Here is a 19558-nt window from a genome sequence, read left to right on the forward strand (position 1 = left end):
AAACAATGCGATGCCTGAAGAACGTCGAGGCAGGCAAATCATTCGTTAGCACGGTTATGAAAACTCACATGGGGAAAAACGACTATATGTGGGTTTTTACATAAAAACACATCTCTTCAAATGGTTTTATATACAAATAAAACTACTTATAACTATTTTAAGTATTAATAATACTTGTACTTTTCGGTGTTGGATCATATTAGACTACAATTCAGTTTTTTGGAAAATATGATATTTTCCGGGATAAACACAATTACTTTACAAGCAAACAAATCACAATTTAGTTTTATGGAAATTATAGGATTTTCTGGGATAAATACAATTACTTTACAAGTAAACAACTTACAATTCAGTTTTATAAAAAATATAAGATTTTCTGGATAAGATCATTTACGTTTTCAAGAAACAAAGAATATACTTTTTACATACCAAATACTTATGAACTCACCCACTTAAATGTTAAAACTTTTTTTTTTTCAAAACTACTTGTATTCTCAAGAAAATAGTAGACAGGTATACGCACAGGGTCCGAGAAGATGGAGCATAGTAGCTTCAAGTCTTTGTTTTGCTATTTACTTTCGGAGTCAATCAAGTTGTGATTCGAATACAATGTAAAAACTTTATTATTATTAATACAATGGTTGTTGTTTCTTTGATTACTATTATTCATTGCTATGATATTGTACATGACGTCCTACGTCTCCGAACGTTTCCGCCGTTCCGGTTTGGGGGTGTGACAGTTGCATGAAAGACCAGGATTTGGCCCCTAACAATTGTATGGAAGACCGAGAATTGGCCCTCAACAAGAATTATATGCAAGACTATGTTTTGGCCCATAACGTTAATTTTTATGTTGGTATGTGGTACTTTGGGGAAAACTTACTAAGAGCTTGCGTACATATTGTGTTTATGGTTTCAGGTACTTTCGGTACTAAGGGGAAGGGCCCGACGTGATGGCACATCTTTATCTCCCATTATTTATGCATTTTGATATTGTACTCTGATAATGTGATATTTATACATTGTGATGGTTTTGGAACAATTTTTATACTTTTAGTACTTGTTTTAAAAATGAAAATTTTTATCCCGTTTTGGGTTGTTACAATATGGATCCGAATTGTCCAAACTAAATTCAAATATGATCCGATCAAATCCATTTACAATACGGTTAGATTGGTTTTTATAATTCGGTTTCCAAAAGGTATAACATTTTAAAACAATATATAATTATAATAATACCCAATTTTTATAGAAGATACACAAAGCAAATTATTTAGTTGTAATTTAAAATTTATAATTAACTACTTAGAAGGTATATTATAATTTAATACTTAACAGATATAACACTTTTGAGTGAAAATGCATATTAATTTTTTTAGGTGAAGCCTTTTGAATTTTTTTGAAAAATAAATTATAAAATTAATAAATAATTATCGATATATAAAAAATAAATAAATATTTTTTTTGGACTATTCGGTTCTTATTTTATAAACCAAAACCAATCCAAACTAGTAACTCAGTTTTGGTGAAATCCAATCCAAAAATCCGAATATCCGAACTAAATGGTCCAATCCGAATTGTCCAATTGGAGAATTTGTTTTTATCCAAATAGTGAAGAACCCTATATGCAGGTATTTAGGACAGCTTGTTCTCCAATGACCCTTTTCTCCATAATGGAAGCAAGTCGCCTCTTTTGGATCACTGATCGTAGGGACATCAAAGTTGGGCTTCGACTTGGACCCACTACTAGACGCTTCAAAATGGGCCTTCCTTTTCCTGTTGGATTGGGAAGGATCCTTCCCCCTTTTCTAGATCTAATGGCCAAGACAAGAGCACTTGTTGTAGAAAGGGATTGATTTTTTTTTCATCCCGACCTAGTAGTTTGTAACAGGTTATGTAGTTGGGTCAATGACGTCTCCGTGTTGTTTAAATGATAAGTTAGAAAAAAACTGATCATAACTAGGAGACAAAGAATTAAGGACCATGTCAATGGCTAAATCCTCATCAAACAACACCGTGAGTCTTTGTAGTTTCTTCACGTACCTTTGCATCTTTTGTACATGAGGACAAACAGATTCTCCTTCCTTGAGCTTTCATGCCTAAAGAGACTTGACCACTTGCGTTCTTGTCTCGCCCTTTTATGAAACTTTCCAGCAAGGTCGAGACTTATCTCATATAGCCATTCGTCCTCATAGAACTTGTCTAGTTCAAGTGCTATAAAGGCCACCATGATGCAAGCAACCTTAGTGGCGTCATCAGAATGTTTGTTGTAGGACGCAATTTCCTCAGGAGTAGCGGTGTAATGATCGATTTCAACAACAAGCTTTTTAGAGGACATACTCGTTTCTCTCGTATCGAAGAGTCATCTTCAATTTCCTCATCCAATCCGTGTAGTTAGGACCAATGAGCTTCTCTTTTGATAGAATTGGGAGTAGAGAAAAGTTTGAGTTGGAGGGGGGGATTTAGTAGTAGCGAGATCACTGTTTCCATATATATGTATAAAGATACATAGTTTTTAGTTAGTGATATTATACCTTAATATTTTAACCCAATATCAATACTCAAGGCTAGGATCCAAAATACAATTCACAACGTAGAAGAAGGATGTTGTAATCTAATTGTGAATTTATTAAGGCAGGTAACACATATTTACCAATTTTAATCTAACATGAAATTCTTAGATCGTTTGAGATTCATTGAATCTTATCAATGACATGTTTAATCTCAGATTATGCTCTTCAAAATTGTGACTGGGATAGCGAGGATCACATATTAGATGAGAATAATCATGCAAACCCATTTGACAACCTTGAGGTCATTTATCACTCAAATTCATGTGCTGGTAAACCGTAAACGCTCCATCAACAATGGTAATTTCAATTTATCCATCACTCAACTTTATAGTCCCAAACTAGTGTGCTGGTTAACCACGCATGCTCCACTAATGACATATAAAGGGTGATGTGCGTTTTTATGGATTAACATACACTTCACATTTTAACCTAAAGTAACTAGAGTTAGGATTTATAAAAGGCTATGTTACTTTATAGTATCATACTTCTAGAGGTTATGTCCTATCAAACCAGTTCGGCTAACGAACCTCCACCATACAAGGGAGCGATGGGTGAGAGTGGTTACCCATTCAACAACCATTTTATAAGTTGTTTCCTTATACCCTCTTATAGTATGGTTTCGTGAATGAGACCTACTATTGATTTGATTCACTTATCTTATACATACAATATACAATATATTAAACATTCAATCATATAGAGTATAAGGTGTATTTTAAACTTTTTCAAAATACTAGGGTTTAAAATTAACTTTCAAATTAAACTTTTAATAATTAATTAATTTTAATCTATGAATGATTTACCAATTATCAATTAATAAAACCATTAGGGATTTAAATAATTATCTTCAATTAAACAATTAATAAAATAATTCAAATTTAAATCATTATAGATTAAATAATTGTCTTCAATTAACAATTAATAAATAATTCAAATTTAATCATTATCCCAATAACCCTTCAAACTTATAAAAACAAGGGATAAGGGTTACTAGGTTTTTAATTATCTGATTTTTAAGGTATTTAAAATTAGAATTAAGGAAACTAGAAACCCTAAGTAATCCTACCAATTTTCGAAAATAAGGGTAGAGGCTAGGGTTTCAAGAACATTGGTCATTATCGAAATTATAAGCCTTTAGGGTTTAATTTCCATAAACTCTAATTTTGATAAATTCATTTATATGCACAATCAAATAGAAAATTTAGGCTCTAATACCACTGATGAGTTTTCTAGGTTATAAAAAAGTCATCTGGCAGAAAAACTATTAAACCCTTAAGTTCACACACAACCTAGAAGGGATCTACGTTTTCTCTATGGATAAAAACTAACAATGAACGTCAAGAAACCCTAGGAAACGCTTGTATAAACGAAATTATATGAAGGAATATTGTTACATACCTTTTGCTTAATGTAGAAATTAATCAACCAACATCTCCTTTGAGTTCCGTGGAAAGCAAGCACCAAAAACTTGGATGCCTCTAATGGCTTGTACCAAAAACCCTAATAACTAGGAGACTTGAGGAGAGGTGAGGATTGGAGCAAAATGTCGGATCTATGAAGTTTGAGAAGAGCGGACAAAAATATGAGACCCTAGGGGTCCTATTTATAGCTTATAAAGAAACATTGGATAACCCTAATTTGAATATAATGATAATATTTCAAATATGAAAATTATTCAACTCCTTAGTTATCAACAATGAGAATTCTAGAAACCCTAAAGCCCTAGCCAAAATCGGCCATGATAGGAGGGTTCTACAATCCCTCAATTGTTCAACTATTGCACAATTACAACTTAGTCCTGCACCTCCAATTAATTCTAATTAACCCGAAATTAATTGCAATTAACATTTGTTATTTCTTAGTTAATTATAATTATTTCAAATTAATATAATAACCATATAATATATTAATAAATTATTTGTTATAATTTCTTAATCATATAATAACTTAACAAATCAGCCTCTTTTTCCAAAAGTCATTCTATTCTGTTATCTGTTATGAGGGCAACCCAAAAATGATTTTGCTTCTAATTCAAGAATATATCAACTTAGTTAGTGGCTTAGACATCTTAATCCAACACAATGTTTACCGATCATAAGAGTCTTTAGCACATCTTTGATCAGAAAGAACTCAACATGATACAAAGAAAATGGAGAGTTTTTGAATGACTATGAATGTAAAATTTGTTATCAACCTTGCAAGGAAAATGTAGTAGTATATGCCTTGAGAATGAAGGAACAAACGAAACCTCGTTGTATGCACTAACGATTACTATCTATTCAAACCTTACCGCTCAAATCTGATAGGCTCAACTTGAGGCTCTGAAAAGAAGAAAACATTGCAAGCGAATCCTTGTGAGGAATGGATAAACAATTCGAGCTTAGGGATGACAAAGGAAGATATGTAATGAACTGAATTTGGATGCCAAAAATTGGTGACATCAGAAGCTAAGTCATGGGCGAATCTCACAGATCAAGGTACTCCTTCAAATCTCTCTCTAACAAGATGTATCTGGACTTGAAGAGACAATATTGCCGGCCGAACATGAAAGAAAATATTTCCATTTCAATGGGAAAGTTCTTGACTTGTGCTCAAGTCAAAGTAGATTAATAATAGCCTTCGAGTTTATTATAATAACCATGAATACCTAAATGGAAGTGGGAATAAATTACAATGGACCTCAAAGAAAAAGACAAGATGGAGAAGCTAACCAAAATTTATCTCAAGGAAATTGTTAAATTACATGGAGTGCCAATATTTATCGTCTCTGACAGAGATAGTATATTAACCTCGTGATTTTTACAATCATCATAGAAATCTTTGGGAAGGTGCCTTTACATCAACACAACTTACCACTGGCAAACAGATGGAAAAAGTGAAAGGACCATTTAAACATTGGAAGACATGCTCTGAACATGTGTGATAGACTTTGGATGTAGTTGGGATACTCATTTGCCTCTAAATGAGTTCTCCTACAATAACAATTAACACCAACATTAAAGTTGCATCGTTTGAAGCACTATATAGGCTAAAGTGTCGATCACTGATATGTTGGGTGGAAGTGGGTGATACAAAACAAGAAAAACAACATGAGGGTGATACACTACTTACTGATCTTGGGATCATACACGAGAGAACTAAGAAGATCGTCCAGATAGGCAACAAAATTAAGGTTGCACGTAATCGACAGAAACGCTATGCTAACAATAGAGATAAGACTTTGGAGTTCCAAGCGGGAGACAGAGTAATGCTAAAAGTTTCTCCTTGGAACAGTGGTGGACGCAGAAAGTTGTCATAGCAGTGGCACAATTTTTTTCGTCCGAATATAATAACATAAAAAAAGTTAAAAGTACTAGTACATCAAATCGTTCCATTAAATCTTAATATCTAAATTTGACATCTATGAGTACACATTTTTTGAAACCGATCCATTACATCTTCGATATTTACTTTCATAAGTGCCTCTTTTTCAACATAAGAAATCATGACATCGTTCAAAAAACCATCACCTATTTTGTTACGCAAATCCTTCTTCAAAAACTTCATCGCTGAAAAACATCTTCCGACCGTTGTGGTTGCAACGGGTAAAACCAAAACCAACTTCAACAATCTATAAACCATATGATAAGACCGATGTTTCCCCGTTTCCACCATCAAACGAGAAAGGTCTGAAATTCCTTGCAAACTAGTGAACCGGTCATCTTTATGCAAAGCGTGATAATATATTTTAAGTTCACCATCAAGTTGCATCTTCTCCGTATCACCAAAATCTTTTGTGTATAACTAACTCGACTTTAACAACTTTGTTTTGTCAAATTTAGCAAATGAATCACAAGGACTCAAAGCTCCCATGTATTATAGTAATTGGGTGCTAAGTTTACTAAATCGGTCCCCGAATTCTGTAATTTGCATATCCATGACGGTGTTGAAAATTTGAACTTCAAAATTAAATTGATTAGTAACTTTAGTCTTATGGCCTCTTGATGTGACATGATTTTCTGTCATCTCCACAATATTAATATCATGTTTTTGACAAAAAGAGAATACCTTCGATAAAAGTTTAGCAAACCCCGTGTCTCTTAAAGACTTCAATGCGTCCATTGTCCCTCTAACCAAAGAAGCCGCTTCTAAAATATCTTGATCCTTTTTTTGAAGATTCTTTGAGAATACGTTCATGAGGTGTAAAATTTCATACATCAAATGTAAGTAAAACATGAAATCTAATGTCTTGAAATATTTTAAGATACCAAATGCTTGATTTTGGTTACTTAAAGAGGATCCTTTCTCTTTGACATAAGTAAGAACATGACGAACCTCTGCAAATAAGTTCATCAAACTTGTGATGGTTTTGAAATGTGAACCCCATATTATATCTCCCGCTCGAATAAGCGAGCTCTCTTGATTTAACCCTCTTCCAGTTTCAAGTTCACCATTTCCAATTGACATTTGGACCCTTTCTCCTTGATTTTCCAGTAGCATGTCTTTTCTTTTACATGAACCACCTACCACATTAAGCACCAAAGAAAGTTTCTCAAAGAAATTGGCAACACCATCATGCTTCTTTGCTACACCCACAATAACTAACTGAAGTTGGTGTGCAAAGCAATGCACATAATGCGCTGAATGATTATATTGTAAAATCAAAGCTTTTAGACCAAATGCACCTTGCATATTGCTTTCCCCATCGTAACCTTGTCCTATTACCTGATAAAAAGAGATATTAAACATTAAAGCGAATAATATTCAATTAAAATTCATAATAAGGAAGAAAAAATGTTAAATTTACCTGAGACATACTCAAATTTTTATGGGTAAAAGCGTAATCTATGGCTGCTTTAAGAGTCATAGAGGATGTATCCTTCACGTGCACCACTCCAATGAATCTTTCCTTCACCACTCCACGGTTTTCAACATACCTCAAAACTATGTCCATTTGTTCTTTTTTTGATACATCACTAAATTCATCAACCAATAAAGAAAACACATCTTTACCAATTTCTTTGCAAATATCTAAAACTATCTCTGTTGAAAAGCGTTCAAAAATTTTCTTTTGAGTCCTCGGGCACGTCACTTGATTATTTTGAGGAGCATTTTCTAAGGTAACATTGCGAATGCCTTCATTATGGTCTCTCAATAAAGATAATAACTCCAAGAAAATCCCTCTATTAAGAGAGTCACTCGACTCATCATGACCCCGAAATGGTAAACCATTTTTCAATAAAAATTTACAACACCAAATTGAAGCACCTAAACGAAGTTTATAATTACTCTCCTTAATCTTGGTTTGCTTCTTGAAGGCTTCACTAATAGATTGTTTTTCTTCAATAAAAATTCACAATTTTCTTTTTTGCTTTGTGATGAAAACTATCAATACCACCAATATGATCTCTCAATGACTGTCTTTTATTCCAACTATCAAAACCTTGTGAAACAAATGCATCTCTCCCATGTTGTTTTCCCACCATGTCTCCACATACATAGCAAAATAAACAAAAAGCGTTGTTCTATTTTATGCTATATTCTAACCAATCTAAGTCATCAAACCACTTAACAACAAAACGACTTCCTTTTGAACCTATTTTCTTTGAAGGGAATGTATGACCCCTTGGTTGACAAGGTCCTTGAAGCAAATATGCCCTCCTTATTTCATCTCTTTGATTTGGATGGTAAGTTGTAATCTTTGGTCTAACACTCGGGTCTTTTGGAAGATCTTTCAATTCAACATTTGTAATTGGAGTAGTTGTAGGTTGTGGATTTACATTAGAAACCGAAGAGAATGATTGATTAGAAGGACTTGGTCTTTTAGAGGATTCTTCAAAACTTAAATCATTGGAGCTTGGTCTTTTGGAGGATTCTCTAACACTTGATTTATTGATGCTTGTTCTTCCCAAAAAGGACCCAAGTTTATCCTAACAATTCAATATCAAACAAATAAGCCATCCAAGATTCCAAGTAATTTCAAGGTTAACAAATAATAACTACTAATTTCAAGTAAACAAGTAATTTCAAGGTTAACAACTACTAATTTCACCTAAACAATAAGAAATTTCAACAAAAAAGCAACTAATTTGACTAATTTCATAAACCTAAAATTATCAATACTTACTTATTTCATTGTATTTGTAGGATTGAAAGGAGTGCCAAGCCAAGCCAAGCAAAATCGAATGGTTGAACACTTGAATGGTTGTAATCGATTGAAGGAAGCAAGTCAGTAACCAATTTCTTTTTTCTTCTTCGACAACCCGCAGCCCTTCACGGCTTCATAGTTCACAGGTGCCGATTTTTTTTCTTTTCTGTAGTCTCGATCGTCCAACACTCCAATTTCTTTTCTTCAAAATGTCGATGGACCTAATAGAAATTTGGGGTATTGGGCTAATTCTAAATTGGGTTAAAAACGTAATAAGCAACTTGGGCCACAAACTAACAATGCATTTGGGCTATTGGACTAATTTTCTTTATTTTGTTGGACTAGCATTTTTTATACTTTTATTTTTTGGGAATTGAATTCTCGAAAGTATAATGTCACCCGAACGAATTTGAAGCCAGTGCACCTATTATAATTTTTTTTACCCTAACGGACTGAAGCGGAGCAGTGGCCCGGGACCCCTCGGGCACCACACACATCCGCCACTGCCTAGGAAGGGAATGATATGATTTCAAAAGCGAGGCAAGTTGAACCCATGATACATAGAACCTTTCGAAGTTCTTGCCAAAATTTGCCCCATAGCTTAAATCTCAAGTAGCCTCAGGAGCTCAACAATGTACACGACACTTTCCACCTATCCAACCTCAAGAAGTGTTTGTCTGAAGACACTTTTTCCATCCCTCTCAATGAAATTCAACTCAAATTGAAACTCCACTTCGTTGAAGAACTGCTGGAAATCATGGACCACGAGATCAAGAATAAAGCCACGTTCCCATAGTAAAAGTTCGATAGAACTCTAAACAAGAAGTAGAGTTTACCTTGGAGCGTGAGGATCAGATGAAAAGCAAGTACCCCCAACTATTCAACAATATTCCATCCACCAGCGACATGAGTTAAATTTCATGATGAAATTCCTTCAACGATGGGAGAATGTGACGATAGTCAAAATTCGTCAAAGACAGTCAATCGCAAATGCGACGAAAGCCAACGTAATAGGCTTAATGAATAACATTTGACGATTTTTTTTAATGAAAATAAGATATTATACTTTGAAATATATAAGAAAAATGAGTTGAAACCTCAGGCCGTGAAAAATTCGGATGAGTAAAATTTTGACGTTGTACGCAAAAATGATGTTAAAATGTGTTGTTAAATAAAATTGTGTATTAAGGATTATTTTCTATAAATAATAACATAATCCGAAAATATGTGTCAATAGGATTCCGAATATATAAAAAATATTGAAATTGAAGTTGGTATGCGAAAGTTGAAAACTTGTCATAATACAAAAAAAGGGATAAAAACAAATTATTGATATAAAATGTGTATAAAACATCTTTTGTGTACACAGGTTATGACACGATCGCCAAAAATTCCTTAAGGATTAGAGAGAGCAGAAACCACTTTCCTTGTAACAAATCTTCAAACGATTCGTTAGATGGCTTATGGAACTCGCTAGAAAAAGACATCGGCATTTTGTGAATCAGGAAGTAATCTATTAATTGACTCAATTGCTAAGTTTTTCGTTTGATGAAAGTCTAACGATTTTGCGAAAAACAATCGAATCGTGGCAACCGGGAAGCCACTTTATTCGTACTTTCAAACGAATTGGTTGCTTAGTTGTGGGACTCGGTAGGTGGATATTTTTACATTTTACGACTCATGTTATCGAGTACTATAAACCTTTGTACTCAAAATATTTTATGGAAGTCGAATTCCGGACCTAGAACCGACACCCGAGACCGTGTCGTACGTTTCAATCTTAGCAATCCATTCTACCAACCTTTGGCTATATAAAGAGGCAAGGAGCTGCACTTGCGTTCACCAAAAATCAGTTCCAAAAGCTCTCCAAAAACCTCCCTTAAAACCACCACTGGAATCGCCGTTCGCTGCCACCGGCCACCACCAACCACCGACATGCACTCCTCTCTTCGGCCAACTAGCAACACCACCCCTAGTTACTCCAGCTACCTCCCTCAAAGCCACCACTTGAACCACCGTTTACTGCCACTGGCCACCACCAACCACTAACAGGCTCCCCTCCCTCTGGCCAACTAGCAACACCGCCCCTAGCTACTCAAGCGGCCGCTACAGCCGCGACATCATTCCGCTTTCCAACAAGAACTCACCAGCGACGCTCCTGACAACTTTCTGGCGACCTTTTTGCAACGATTTCCATTTGTTTTTTCGGCATAATATTTTTAGCAGCCAACCGCTTTTCTGGCCACTTTACGACTAATTTAATGGCGAAGCGCTGCCCGTTTCCGTTTGCACGATTTGACGTTAGAAAAAACACGCTTCGAATGTGAGTTTCACGACCCCATTTTAATCTATTTTACTGTTTTCGAGGAAGAATACATGTTATATATTATTTACTTATATAAACGTGAATTGTTTAATATCGTTTATATAATTTAGTTATTTAATCATTATAATAAACCATTGTTAGAAACTATTGTTTTGTATAATGGATTAAATAAACATTATCATATTATATGACATTATATAATGCATTGTTGTTACTATGTCCGTATAATATGGATAATTATTATACTATGTCGTTATTCTGCCCGTTTGTTTTTACTAAATCATTAAATGATATAATTATAAACCGTGATTATAATTATACAACATAATTTGGTCTAGTAACTTGAACATTTAAAGTTAGGGCTACAACGTTTTAGACCTACTCATTCAATGGTTTACATGAGACACGTTCATCACCTAAGTGTAATACTTAACAAAGACCCTTACATATAGTAATTAAATCTTAAGTAAGTGGTAGAATTATGTATAGATTTATCTAGGTTGATACCCTCACCTACGGCTGCTAGTTACAACATCGACGATCAAATCACAGGTGATAACTATCTAAACATTTACTGCGTCTGATGAAACATCGTGAAGGCCAACAACTCGTCAGCAGCTCAATTATAGGAACTTATTATAACAATCTAAACGCACTTAATACATAAGTTGAAACAATACATATATATACAGTAAAACACATACTTTTGGAGGATTAAAAGTACAATTAATATAAGTTGAAATAATACTTATATAAAATAAAATTGTTAATTTTCAAGATAAAAGTACACATATTTATATAAGTCGGAAATAATGGAATCAAATGAGTACCATCTTATTGATTAAATTGTTATTATGCATATCTATTAAAACATTGTTTTTATTTTTCATTTCAATATTTCAAAACTTAATATAATATGTAATATTTTATTCGGTAATGATATTTATGTTATATATTTGTGTATTGTCCAATGTAATCAATATCTGTGATTCATGATGACGTCGCACAGTCCGATATTTCCGCCGTTAACCGTAGGTGTGACAATAATAAACTTTGGAGGTGTGTCAATAATAAACTTTCTTATTATATTGGTTTTATGAAATGTCAATGAAGTTTTGTTCTCTTATAGCTACGAGTTATAGGGAGCATAAATAACCGTGTTTGATATCTAAAGAGAATGGATATGATATTTTAGAACCTTGTTTCGAGTTATCTTCTATTTTCTCACTATTATCTAGTTTTATTTTCATCTTCTTGTTAAACTTTATGCTTTTCTGTTTGTTGTGTGATTTCTGGTGTTCTTTATGGTACTTGATTGGATCTCAACACACGTACTCCAGAAATACCTAAACCCATAGAAATTGAACTTGATTGATTTGGATTTTGTTTGATGTCCGTTCTATCGCAGTCACACAATACTAGGGTGTTCTTTTCCGCTGACCGGGTATTGTGGATCCAAGTGAGCTTTCCTTGAATATTATTTCTTTCATTTCTTCATTTGCCTGTGTTCACAAGAACCAATGAGAGGCTTTTCCATTTTTAATTTCATATATTTCTTCTTTATTAGGACGATCTGGAACTATTGCAGCAAAAAATCTTCTCTAGCGAGGCTACTTCTCTTAATATTTTTGTTGAGTAGTCATAAAAGGGGGGTCTTTAATATCAAATGGAGCGACTGGTGTTGTAATATAATATATGTTATGTAACTTTGTTCCCCTTTACTCTTGTATGTCGCCACTTTTAATAAAAATGAGGACGTTGTAAAATAGTATACATGATTGATTGGTATATTAAAAACTAGTTTATAACCCGTGGGAACCACGGTTATAAAATTAATCAAACTTTTATATTAAAAACTCAAAATTATTAATAAGTTATTTTAAATAAATTATTAATTTAAGAGATATTTTTATTAGTTATGTAAAATTATAATCATTGATTCAAATAAATATATAAAATTAATTTTTAATATATATTAGATATTTTTATTTGTGAGTTAATGAAAACAATAATTTAAAATTTAAAATAGATCACATTAATGAGGAGGTCTAATAAATTTAAAATGAAAAACTAATAAATTGACAAGTGGCAACACATTAATTAAAATGTCTAATATGATGACACATGGCAAAAAAAGCTACTCTTTTATTAGTTAGTATAAGAATGATGAACTAAATAACTGTTTTTTTAAAATATAACTAAAAATATGTTCCCCTCTAATGGATCCTCCAAAATCCAAAAGCATGAGATTCTAAACGAATTAATACCCCATATGTCCATCAGTCCATTCACATAAAGTGAAGTTATTTAACAAGGAATCAATATATATAATATACTATATTGATATTGCATTTGTAAGTATTCTTCCAAAGTATGGTATCAATTATTACAAGATGTGATAAAATGACGTTAGGAAACGGAAAAATAATTCGAAAAGAAAATCATGTTAAAACGATAATTATATACGCTTTGGAGATTATTAGTAACAATGGTTTTAAGCCTCTGCGTGTTGTGGCGGCAATTTAATTAATAATTTTTGTTGTATGTACATTTAATTAATAATTTTTATTATATGTCAATTGCTATAAATGGAAAAACCATTGATGGTCATTTTAGTAAATTTTTACAAATCTATTTATAACACGACTATCATTAAAGAGGTTAGCTTCCCTTTCACAAGGATCAGGATCAATTTTATTGTATTGTAGGTTGATGATATTGTAACTCTTTGGTTGATGTTAAAAGACCACAAATCTCTTAATTTGTATCTCCGTTTAGTTCCTCAAAGGGTATTTCAGTAACTATTGTATTTAGTTATTTTTCCTATTGATTGTGCCTAACCAGCAATCAAACAACTAAATTTGGAGAATTTGCAAAGAATAGCAACATACTTTACTTTTAAGCATTGATTATTGATAAAATTTTATACACAATAGCACTATTCTTTCTATGTATAACGGTTTAATAAGATAAAAAAATAACTTTTTAAATAATAAGAATAAGAAATAAAAGTATGATGTTATATTAAAAAAATGAAAAAATATTGTTATTTATAGCATGCAACTGTCACTTCCATGAGAAAAAAAAATCATAAGTATAGTGTTGTGATGAAAAAAAAAAGTAGGATGTTGTAATGAACATCATAAATATTTTTATGAAAACTAATACAATAAATTTTTTTAGTGTTGGTTGAAATTTCAGTTTTGACATTATACTTTCATTTTCTCTTAAGGCAACATTGTGGTGTGATAATCTATTCATTTACCGCAATCCAATAAACGCTCCACAATGTAAAAGAAAATAATTAAAGTAGGTTGTTGTTGTAAACATAAAAATGAAAGAAATAAAAATTAATAATATATTCAAGGACTACAAATGTAATTTACTCTAAATTAGTATTTGTTAAACTAATTTTAGACATTTAATAAAAATTACGGACACATAATAAATTTTATTGTAGTAGGTTGTTGTTGTAAACATAAAGATGAAAGAAATAAAAATTAATAATATATTCAAGGACTATAAACGAAATTTATTCTAAATTAGTATTTGCCAAACTAATTTTAGACATTTAATAAAAATTACTTACACGTAATAAAATTTTATTGTAATACAAAGAAATGAAATTAGAATGCTATAATATATACATAGATACACACAATCACACGCATACATTCATATTGGTACACCGTACACACACAAAGATACATATATAGACCATGCATTTTCATGTATAATTAAAAGTTGCTATTTGTATAAATTCTTAAAAACCTCTTAAACTTTTTGGTGAATATAAAAGAACCAAAGTTGAAAGTATAAGCACATTGGAATATAATGCTTTACTTTTTTAAGACAACTTCCTTCTTACAAAGTGTTTTCTTACAAAGTGTTAAATAGTTTAGAAAATTAATCGGGTCATGGATATAAAAAGAAGAGGAATGGTTGATTATTAAGTATTAGAGAAACAAAAAGAGGTTTCAATTTCATGTAGTTCCAAAATTACAGCTTAGGCAACAAAACTGCCCTACTATTAATGCAGTTCCAAAATCACAACTTCTAGTTCCAAAAAGTTGGTGTTAGAGTAAATTATGTTTCTATTAATGTGGAATAAAGTAGGTTTCTAAACACGTAACTTACTTTCCAATTCCTTCGATAAATCTACAAACCAAATAACAAACAGATTTGATTCCATGTCATCCAAACACATAACATATTCTAATTCATTCATATTCCAATTCTAACGATATATTGCATTCCTTCCAAAAACATTATACGAACCAAACACCCTTAAATTAATTGGTAAAGAATCATGTTGAGAGTAAACTTTGTTATTTGAACATAAATGCATCATAAATTTTGTTGAAAATGATGTTTCGGCTTATGATCGCTAGCTCATCTTATGATTCCTAAGTTGGTACCCATTCACCTCTTTTTTGTAACAAAAAAATGTTTTTAATAGCTTGGAATTAAGCTTACCATTGTCAACATGAGCATATGCAATGCACCCAAAAAATTGCAACTCTAAGTAGTATGTAGTTGAACCAGACCAAATATCAACCAACGTCTTCTTGTCCAACGGAATTTAGGGTGAAAGATCTGTAAAATAACATGCCGTCAAGGTTGAATCAACCCAACATTAATGATGTAAGAATGCTTTAAATTGCATACAACGATCCTTGTGGATAATGGTTTCATTCATTCAACTATACCATTTACAATATGCATGGAACTCTTTGGTATAGAACTCGATGTCATTATCAACCCTCACTTTTAAATTTCTTCATCGTTTGATTCCTAACAATAATATTTCATTCTTTAAAAGCTAATAGACAATATATAACTCTCACCACCAAGATAGTTATGTTGGAAATACCCCATAAGTTAATTTATATGTAGTCTAAATTTTCTATGGTGGTGTGCTTGTTGTTGTTGAACTTTAACCACTTACTTTTATTGAAAATGTAGTTTTCGCAAAATTTGACATTCCCTTTGTTAAAACCTTCAACTAGAACCCTTTATTTAGCTTGGAAAATCCAAATTCGTTCATATAGAATAATCTTAAATTCCTTATCTTAACCATATTGATCTTAGAAGAGGTAGTAGGAAAAACTAGACTAGAAAGGGAAGCACTTTTAGGGCTTTAAGAGGAAACATGATTGGGCGATTTTTCAGGGTTTTGTAGATACCATGTTTAATTGGATTTTGGTTTCGAAAAACTCTTTGAGATCATTTTTTCGGGGAGATAAGCCATATATGTAGTAGAGATTATTGGAGAAGCAAGATCAATGATATTGGTACCCTAGATATAATACAAGCCATTGACTTGTGTAGATCAACTTTAATAATAACTAAAGAACTTTTTGAGATATTTAGCATGTTATCCCCACGTATAAATTTAACACCTTCGTAGTTGAAAATACTTAAGGATAGGTGTTAGGGCCAGGATCCTCAAAGCATTCAGGATCCTCAAATATCTCAGGATCCTGACTATTACCGTTATTATTATTTACCGACATTTATAACGGTTATATTTCTTTCTTAATTAACACATGTGCAGAAACAATCAAGAGAAGACTTATTCTTAACAGAGAGTCGTCTCAACTATGCTAAAGACCCGAAATACCAAGTCTAACAACGTTCACACAGTTGGTCATAGGATCCTGGGAATATCGGACATCTTGTTAGCTAGTTTAGACTATAAATTGACACATGTATATCACACACGACTGACTCTTAGGTTACTCTACAAACTTTTTCAATTGTTCTTACTGAAATATTCTCCGTAATCATCATTTTTATATTAATAAAATCATCAAGGCAGGTGATCATTATCACCTCCCAAGGTTTTGTGCTGGAGATCCTAGCAAGGATCAAGGGCTTTCCTTGTAAACAATTGTGCCATTCTCTTTACCTTTATCTATTGCACAATTTGAACATTACAACCTCTCATTCAATTTGGTTGATTTATACTTGTGTAATTTTTTACCAAAACAATTTAGCGCCCACAGTGGGGACGTGGTGTTCAAAATCCTCAAAAGATCATGTCTATAAAACCGATCCTTTCTTCATCACCCGCTCCCTCCATTCCAACCAAAAGCCTACCACCTCCTCTGAGTGGACCCCCTGTTCAGAGGAAAGCACCTGACACTTCTAAGAGAAACACCCCTCCGGGCACTAACCATGGAAGTTTTGGATCTTCAGGACTCTAGGATCTGACTGCTCTAGTCACTATTGCTGAACTCTTCGCTATGATGAGGAAAATGACGCAACAGATGACTCAGTAGTAAGATTACAATAGAACACTACTTAAAGAAGTAGAGAGGATGAAGGCAGAATTTCAGAAATCCCCAGAAATGATGCCCACATTTGTATAACCAAGGATCCTAAACTTCGAAAATGCGGGATCCTCATGAAATCAATAGGGGAACACAACTCCTGCTACTACTGCATCACTCTGTGGGACGACTATGAACAATTGAGCATCAATGATCAAAGATCTCGATGAGCCTTTCAATACTCCTAGAAACCTTGATTCAAGTAAAATTTTATACAACAATACTATTAATACTAACTCTATGAATGTTGGTTCATGAATAAGTCCAAACATGGCTAGGGAACTTCAGCATTTGAGACAGATGATCTCAAGCGTACTCGGGGTTGTTCAACCCATATCAGAAGCATATCCAACAAGTCACATGATCTCAAGATTTGCTCCTGTAATAGCTGATACCAAAGTTCCTAAACGCTTCCAGACTCCTAGCATGAAGCCTTACAATGGACCTACGAATCCTGAAGAGCAGGGAGCACAATACCGAGAAAGGATGGAGATCATTCCCATCCCAGTGCACTTAAAGGAAGCTTGCCTATGCAAAGGCTTTGGTTCAAACCTCACGAGATCAGCTCTTAAATGGCTGCTAAACGTTCCTCCATATTCTATCACTTCATTTCCACACTTAGTCAATATTTTCAATAACCAATTTTCTTGTAGCTGAACCTTCGAGAAGATTACTAGTGATGTCTATCGGGTGGTTCAGGATCCTAAGGAACGACTTAGGGATTTTGTTAATAGGTTTAGCAGGGAAGCTCTGAGCATCCCCAACATTGATATGGCGACTGTTCTCAAGGCCTTCAAGATGGGTCTAAGGAAGGATTCACCCTTTTATGAAGATCTCGTGATGACTCCATGCAAGAGATTGGACAAAGTTCGGTGTCAAGCATTGAGGTTCATAAGGCTTGAAGAGGATAAAGAAGTCTAGAAGAGGAGTAACCCTTCAAGTCAATTAGAGAATCCCAATATGAAGGTCGAATACTCAGCTCCAAGATCCTACAAATCGAAGCCCTATTCTAGACCAGATCGTCATAGGGTTAATGCCCTCGAAGATGAAGGGGAGGAAGAGGAACCTCCTAAGATCATTGACTATTGTTTTTATGTGGATGTTTCAGGTTTAATCCATGCTATGCAGGATCTCAGAGATAAAGCAAGGTGGATAAAGAAGGAAAACAAGCCCACCAATTGGAAAGACAAGTCTAAACGGTGTGCTTACCACGAATATTTTGGTCATATGACGGAGGATTGCATAGCCCTAAGGAAGGAGATTAGCTATCTCATTAGCAAACGACATCTTAAAGAGACCCTCAGAAGAAAGAAAGAAAAGTCCAAGGAGAACAACCAGGATGGTCACAAGATCCCGAAGAAACAAGGATCTCCACCCCCAAACGCCAAGATAATTAATGTTATCTCAGGCGGATCTAACATTTGTGGTACTTCTTATTTTCAGGCTAAAAGACAAAACAAGGTCTCTAAAACAGAAAAGGAGAATAGATCACGGAAGAATACCTTAGTTAGCAAGAAAAAGGAAATCACGCTTGACGAGACGGACAGGGAAGGGATCCAGGATCCTCACCATGATGGACTCATGATAACAATGTACATTGCCAACCACTTCGTCAGAAGGATCCTTGTTGACAGAGTATCCTCGGTCAACATCGTACTCTTGGACGCACTGAAGAGGATGAACATCCTGGAATCGGAGATAATCAAAAGATCCTCGGTCCTCATAGGATTTAGTGGAGAAACGAAACACACCATTAGGGAGATAAAACTACCAATATACATAGAGGGGGTGAAATATATACAAACTTTTTGTGTTATTGACGCTTTATCTTCTTATAATGTGGTATTAGGTAGACCATGGATCCACGAGATGAAGGAGGTTCCATCAATATATCTTCAGTGTGTAAAGATGCCTACGACGAAACCCCAACAAGCATAACAATTAAGGCAGGGGGCACAACATGTTGTAGAAACGAAGGAGCGAAATGTGAAGGAAGTTCCCCTGAGCAGTGAGGATCCTGAAGCCAAAGTCCTCATAGGATCCTCAATACCTGAGCAAATTGAGCAAGACCTATTGAACTTCCTTTGAACAAGAAGCAAGATGTTTGCATGGACACACAAAGATATGACAGGTATAGACAAGAGCATTATCACTCACAAACTTAATATTGATCCTTCTTTCAAACCGGTACACCAAA

General features: G+C 33.7%; 3 protein-coding genes across 3 annotated transcripts; 1 reads left to right on the forward strand and 2 right to left on the reverse strand.

The window, feature by feature from the left end:
* Window positions 1–5960: 5960 nt before the first annotated feature.
* LOC145066700 (uncharacterized) lies at window positions 5961–6323 on the reverse strand. The gene has a single exon (XM_079013978.1). It carries the CDS (start codon window positions 6321–6323, stop codon window positions 5961–5963), a length of 363 nt encoding a protein of 120 aa, XP_078870104.1.
* A 105-nt stretch (window positions 6324–6428) lies between these two features.
* On the reverse strand, window positions 6429–10637 carry LOC145066701 (uncharacterized). Its single transcript, XM_079013979.1, has 3 exons — window positions 10502–10637; window positions 7360–7892; window positions 6429–7277 (listed from the first exon to the last, which is right to left on the reverse strand). Exons 1-3 carry the CDS (start codon window positions 10635–10637, stop codon window positions 6429–6431), a joined length of 1518 nt encoding a protein of 505 aa, XP_078870105.1.
* Window positions 10638–18321: 7684 nt separating this feature from the next.
* LOC145066702 (uncharacterized) lies at window positions 18322–19299 on the forward strand. The gene has a single exon (XM_079013980.1). It carries the CDS (start codon window positions 18322–18324, stop codon window positions 19297–19299), a length of 978 nt encoding a protein of 325 aa, XP_078870106.1.
* The last annotated feature ends 259 nt before the right edge of the window (window positions 19300–19558 follow it).

The sequence above is a fragment of the Lactuca serriola genome, chromosome 8 (assembly GCF_051521515.1).
Source record: "Lactuca serriola cultivar US96UC23 chromosome 8, Lser_US96UC23_V15, whole genome shotgun sequence".
NCBI classification, from domain to species: domain Eukaryota; kingdom Viridiplantae; phylum Streptophyta; class Magnoliopsida; order Asterales; family Asteraceae; genus Lactuca; species Lactuca serriola.

Excerpts from the sequence above, each read along its gene's own strand:
- LOC145066700 (XM_079013978.1), bottom strand. The coding sequence starts at position 6,323 with ATGCAACTTGATGGTGAACTTAAAATATATTATCACGCTTTGCATAAA.
- LOC145066701 (XM_079013979.1), bottom strand. The coding sequence starts at position 10,637 with ATGTCGGTGGTTGGTGGTGGCCGGTGGCAGCGAACGGCGATTCCAGTG. Across the intron at positions 7,893-10,501 it reads GCCTCTTTATATAGCCAAAG|AAAAACAATCTATTAGTGAA; the intron begins GTTGGTAGAATG and ends TTTTTATTGAAG. Across the intron at positions 7,278-7,359 it reads AAAATTTGAGTATGTCTCAG|GTAATAGGACAAGGTTACGA; the intron begins GTAAATTTAACA and ends TCTTTTTATCAG.
- LOC145066702 (XM_079013980.1), top strand. The coding sequence starts at position 18,322 with ATGAAGGTCGAATACTCAGCTCCAAGATCCTACAAATCGAAGCCCTAT.